General features: G+C 39.5%; 1 protein-coding gene across 1 annotated transcript; it reads left to right on the forward strand.

Annotated features, from left to right (window-relative positions):
* The first annotated feature begins 1,630 nt into the window (after positions 1–1,630).
* LOC101297204 (ATP synthase delta chain, chloroplastic-like) lies at positions 1,631–2,578 on the forward strand. Its single transcript, XM_004290397.1, has one exon. The coding sequence runs from the start codon at positions 1,700–1,702 to the stop codon at positions 2,450–2,452; it is 753 nt and encodes a 250-aa protein (XP_004290445.1). The 5' UTR covers positions 1,631–1,699; the 3' UTR covers positions 2,453–2,578.
* The last annotated feature ends 3,905 nt before the right edge of the window (positions 2,579–6,483 follow it).

A 6,483-nucleotide genomic window follows, 5' to 3' on the forward strand; every position in this document is an offset into this window, starting at 1 on the left:
CCTCTCTCTCTCTCTCTCTCTCTCTCTCTCTCTCTCTCTCTCTCTCTCACGCACAACTAATTCTATTGTTTGCTTGATGCTTACTTACATTGCATGTTTCAAATGAATTGTCATGTTGCCAAATTTATAGACCGTTTTCATACATGTGATAAATTTTGTTTCTTTCTTCATTTTTATTCCAATTGCTGCTACACACAAGTGAATATCACGTTTATTTTCAAATCATGCATTATTTAAAGTCTTGACAATTCACCCACACATGACTATGTACGTAAAACCTGCAACATATTTGCTTCATCAATTATGTCATTAATGCTTGTGAAGTTTAAAATTTTACTTTTTTTTATATGAGATGATCACCAATATTAACATATATCAGTGGATATCTTGTAATTTTTGTTAAATTCTATAAGAATTAAGTTGGTGACTTCTTAGTTTAGTCACGATTGTTTATCAAAATTCAAACATATTTCATATGCTTTGTGATCTGTATGGCACTGTCCCGCAGTACCATCCATTTAATCATACATTTTCTTTTCACATTTTCGCTAGGGAGAGGAACTCAAGCAAAATATATAAAAAATGTATAAGAGAGCTCAATAAATTTTCTGTTTTTGTAAGTACTCTAAATGATACAGGTTGAATGACAAAAGTAAATTTTTTCTTGATAAGTGTAGTCACTTCTTAAAATATACATCTATTGTTGTTTTTACCTTCTTTTTTTTTATAAGCAAAAGATGTCATTTTCATATTGTTTTCGTTTGTTTCTTAATAGTGACCTAGTATGAATGAACTATCGTCTTTTAAGTGAGAGTTTATACTTTTTAGTTTTAAATGTATTAATAAAGGATAAAATTAGAAACTAAGTAAATAAAGTAACAATAAAGAGGGTATGAATTCATAAATTTAACTAGAAGAGTACTCATGTTAGTCATGTATATATATCAGTCTGAAATGTCAAATTAAGGATATTGGTTAATTTGGTTTTTTTTTTTGTCTAATAATTAATTTGGCTTAGAGCAGATGCTGCAATGGACCAATTGCATGAGTTAGAGCAGATGATGGACCAAAAACAACATTCAACGGGCTTGAATTACTCTGGGGTAATCATGGGTCCCATGTGAGACCTACCTAACCAAGCTAACACATGGGGTAATTATTTGTTCATGGATTAATCTGGGGTAAGAGACAACGCGAGCCTCACATGAAATATGTCAAATGTGATGTCACTTACAATACATGTTAAGGTAGCAGACATCTAATATAAGCCTTTAGATCAAGATGTGAAATCGGTACTTAAATTGATTTTGTTGTTGTATTGTCGAATCAACGAGCAATGACCAATTTGAATAAACAGTGTATTACTAACTATTTTTCACATACCTTGTAGGATAGTTTAGCGGCCTTTCAGCCTCAAGGAAAGTCTCAAACATATTGTGATTTTCTCGAGCAATATAGGACTATCCTATCAAACTTATCCACGCGTCAAATCCATTATATCCTCAAACTATAAGTGGCTATGATCCTCCAAATATTGGATAATATTCCACCACGTCACAGCCGTTCGTCTCCTCCTATCATCTCCAAACCACCCAAAACCACTTCTCGCAAAAATCAAAATCATCAACCAAACAAAACCACAGTGAGTGAGGGTCAACAATTCACCATTTAATCATCTCAATTCTCATAGAGAGCAGCAATGGCCGCCCTCCAACAAACCCCAATCTGTCTCCAATCCAAAACCCCACCGCCACCGCTCTCCTCCTCCCTCACCGCCAGATCCACCGCCGTCTCCTTCTCCTCCACATTCACCCCCCTCAACCTCAAGCTCACCGCCGCCGCATCCTCCTCCACCTCCCTCCGCCGCGGAGGTGGCGGCGCACGCATGAACGCCACCGCCGCCTCCAGCTACGCCGCGGCCCTGGCCGACGTGGCGGTCTCCAACAACACCCTGGAGACCACCGTGGCCGACGTGGAGAAGCTCGAGAAGTTCTTCGGGGAGCCGTCGGTGTTCGACTTCTTCGTCAACCCCACCATCAGCCTGGAGAAGAAGCGCGGCGTCCTCGACGACATCGCCAAGTCGGCGGCGCTGCAGCCCCACACGGTCAACTTCCTCAACATTTTGGTCGACGCCAAGAGAATCGACCTCATCAAGGACATTGTGGCAGAGTTTGAGACTGTATACAACAAGATTACGGATACGGAGCTGGCCATAGTGAGCTCGGTGGTGAAGCTGGAGTCGCAGCACTTGGCGCAGATAGCCAAGCAGGTGCAGAAGCTCACGGGCTCCAAGAATGTGAGGATCAAGTCGGAGATTGATCCCAGTTTGGTGGCCGGGTTCACTGTGAGGTACGGCAATTCTGGGTCTAAGCTGATTGATATGAGTGTCAAGAAGCAGCTTGAGGAGATTGCTGCTCAGCTCGATTTGGGTGACATCAAGCTCAATTTATAAAACTCCATTGTCTCTTGATTTTCCTCCTCTTCTTTTTTCAGTTCTTACTATTATATTTTTAGTTTTTTGGGGTGATGTAATGGGAAAAGACCATGTTTGCAAATATAAGGCATGCATTTCTTCTGGAAATTCTTGACACACTGGACCATTTGGTTCCTATACATAACACTATCATATTCGTCTCTCAAAATTGATCTCCAACAAAATTCTAGTGCTCTCCATTAACAACATCACTAATTCATTTTTTTTTCTTTCTAAAAGCATTTCACCGCTAATATCAATTTTTTGGTTAGTCAATTAGTATTTATCATATCTAGATACTAAAATTTTAATATAAAAAGGTCATAACTCAACAAATTACACTAAATTTGTCCAGTTCTATAAAATGTTAAGTAAAAGAAACATTATGATTAATGAAAAAAGTCTCTCAGTCACATAGTTTTTTTTTTTTTTTTTTTCAAATTCCTGGGTGATCTTCAAGTTTGTAATCGAGCGACGCTAATCTAGTAGTGGTCTAGCATCAATGCCGACCTTGCTCGCATGATGTTGGTGCTGATGGTGTCACCAATCTAGATAGTGGTCATTGGAGTTGTTAAGTAGAAGATGGTCGGCAAATTTAAATCCGGACGGATCGAGACAACGAGGGAGGTTGAGCAACAACAGGGTTATGGTGGGGCTTTGGTTTTTTTTTTTCCTTCATTAAATCCCTTATCTTTAGGGAGACATATGCATATAATATCTTTTCTTTTTCAAATTTTGGTGATAAAACCGTTGAGTCGTGGTCTTCCCTAGCTTGGTCTACTTCGTGCCTCTGGGCTTTCCTCTCAAGTCCCGACTATGCCTTTGGGATTCCCGCTATGAAATGGACATATACCATGATGCCTCAGTGATTTAGTCAAGTACATTTAAAATAAAGCAAAACAAACATCCTCAAATGTTAGGGTGCGGGACATGATTTTCACTCTGGGATTCCCAATATAGAGGGGAATGTTACAACCGAAAATTCTTCTGCGCAAAGTGAACCAAACAACTAATATGTAATATTTTGATCTGGTCATCCATGTCACATTATCATGCATATATTCTAATACCGTTAACAAAATTGAAACCGAAAAAAATAGTCTTAAGTGTTTCTAACACAAGAGGTGAGGACATGAGATCAAATAAAATGTACTCTTATTATGAGAGCTTAATTTGATCGGATTAAAAATGAAAATGAAAGGAAGGAATATAGAGTCTTTAGTATTCATTGGATATTTGCATACATCGATTTGAGAACTTACATATTAATTATCAGGACCCACCCCGAATTTCACCCTGAAACCCGAAGTAAATCCTACGGGGACCACCTCCAAGGAAAATTTACCGAAAATTCGGCATAACCTCCCTTGAAAATGGACAACCCTTCCTAAAAAAAAACACCTGCAAGCACTTCTAAAAGTTCCAACTCCAACCTTAACTCCTGGAGCCTTCGTGCTCCCCACAAATCACAACATCTCCCAAAATAGATTCACTAATCTAACAAAGATCCTATAACCAACAACCATAATATTCAGAGCAACTCTACTTGAGAGGAGAGGAACTAGAAATAAATAGAAATGAGCGGAAGCTATACTATTGACTATGCTTCTTCTCCATGTACGCTCGGCCTCACTATGCTAACCTGCAACTGGGCATTTATAAGACGAAGAGCCTAGGGGAAAACATTTGAAACACGTTAGAGTGAGTGGACAAAAACATAAATTTAATGAAAATATTTATGCTTTCCCAATTTACATTTCCATAGAAAATATGCTGCATGCGGCAGCTCGAAAACGCTCAACACAAAAAAAACTGGCAATTTCATGACTAGCTCCGGCCAGTCTCCAAAGCTCAAAAAAATACAGCCTCTCAGGCTAAAATAAAATATGTATGTATTATACTCGTCATATCCCTTGCATGAATTTTCTTGAAACAACAAAGACAAATAGAAAATTCACACAAGGCTACGACGCTTGCGTCTAACGCTCACGTCGCACCATAATGGCATTTTACTTCATTATGGTGAAAAAGACGGTGTATAAATATATACGCGCATATTCCCTATATAAATTATTATATTTATATAGGGCTACGACGATTGCGTCTAACGCTCACGTCGCACCATAATGGAATTTTTACCTCAGTATGGTGGAAAAGTACATATAGCTAGCTAGCATTCTCTCATATACATATTATTCTCATAATCATCCAAATATGGATATATATACATACTCACCGAAATTCTCAATTTCGGTTATTTTCCAACAATAATGAAAAATTGCCAACTATCATAAAAAGCAATACGCACACGACTCTACCGAAAATCTTATTTTCGGTAACTTTCCAATAACACGATAGCCATTAAAAATGAGAACATTTACTTCTGAAAATGACTTCGCGAAAATAGACAAATCCACAAATTGATATTCAATAAAATCAATCATTTAATATAGAATCATCGCATGCATATATTTTAAACAAAAGTCCACTCACAACTTTAGGCCTAAGCCTGACGTCGATCCGAGACCTCTTCCACTCGAGCCTCCTCACGTCTTGATCCAAACATATAATTAATTTCCCAACTAAAAATCCAATAATTAAACAAAATGGGCAAAAATTAAACGTGAGCCTCCCACACACTCATCATTGCCCAACTTTGTCCTTCATAACCCCAAAATGGCTCAAACTTCACCGAATATACCGGCAGCCCTAATTCAACCTTCTACAAATTAAAGACTTATATCCTACGGCCGGATTCCTATAATCATTGATTCGACTTCTTCTTAAATTGACCAAGTATCTTGGGTTGACCAGGATTGACCAACATATACTAATAATCAATTCCGACTAAACTTCGCAATTATAACATATTCGGAGTGAACCTTAACCTGGAATCAAAGTCACTATCAATTTCCATGCCTTAACACATTAACCAAAATACTTCCAAAATTATTTTATGATCCCCTACGATCAAACATGCTCACAAACAATACCAACAATTTCCTTCATTTCCTCTCTACACAACTTCACCTCAAAATTTACTAAGGACACCCAAAAAAGGTTTCCATAAATAGGAAGTTGCCAAAAAGGGAAAGTTTCTCAAAATAGGAACTTTCCTCACTTAGAAAGATTTTCGATTATAAACCAACAAACTTTCCTATTTAAGAAACAACGCAAAACAAAAAGGAAAACTTTGATAACTACCTCAACTGCTTCTGACGTACTAACTGCCTTCGCCGGAGATTCTGCCATCCGGCCACTTGCCGGAATTTCGCCATGACCTCCCTATATCCTTCAATATACCAAGTTCTCGACATACAAACAACCAAAAACCCCAGATTAATCACCAATCAACCATACCACAAAACACAGCAGCATTTCAATCATCAAACCAAGCAGAAACCTAGAGATTCCTCACCTTGCTATAGACCTCACCAGACTGAGTTCACCCTCAGCCTAAACCGTCGCTGCTAACCATGGCTTTCATCAACACCCGAGCTCACCAACGCCTCCAACACCACAGCAGCAGCACCCTTGATCTTCAACAGAAACGACTGGGTCTCCATGAGATCAATGCAACGTCAGGGGAGGAGAGAAGAGACACCGAGAAACCTCAACGGCGTCAACGACGGTGGCTCGCCGGAAAACCCATAAAACAGAATTAGGGCTTCCTCCGATTTGGCCACGAATCAAGAAAACAAAGACACAACAAGGAAGAGGGAAGTGAGGAGGACAAGAATATAGCCTTCATAGCCGTCGTCCCTATCGGAGCTCACCGGAAATTGCAGAACACAGTCGAGCTTTCCTTCGATCGATCACCACCGAATCGAGAAGAAAGTGTGATCCATGGACCGGGTTAGATAGAAGAGAAGGAGAGGAAGAGATTGAAGATGGTCTCGTCGCCAGGGATGGCCGGAGACGACGGCGTCATGCGGAGGACGCCGGAGGCAGGCGGAGAGGAAGAGGGAAGGTCTGGGCTCGGGTCAAAACCGAGTGTGGCTTCCTTGACT

Source organism: Fragaria vesca, linkage group LG2 (assembly GCF_000184155.1).
Source record: "Fragaria vesca subsp. vesca linkage group LG2, FraVesHawaii_1.0, whole genome shotgun sequence".
NCBI classification, from domain to species: Eukaryota; Viridiplantae; Streptophyta; class Magnoliopsida; order Rosales; family Rosaceae; genus Fragaria; species Fragaria vesca.

Bases quoted from the DNA above. Each gene is read 5' to 3' on its own strand.
- LOC101297204 (XM_004290397.1), top strand. From the start codon at position 1,700: ATGGCCGCCCTCCAACAAACCCCAATCTGTCTCCAATCCAAAACCCCA.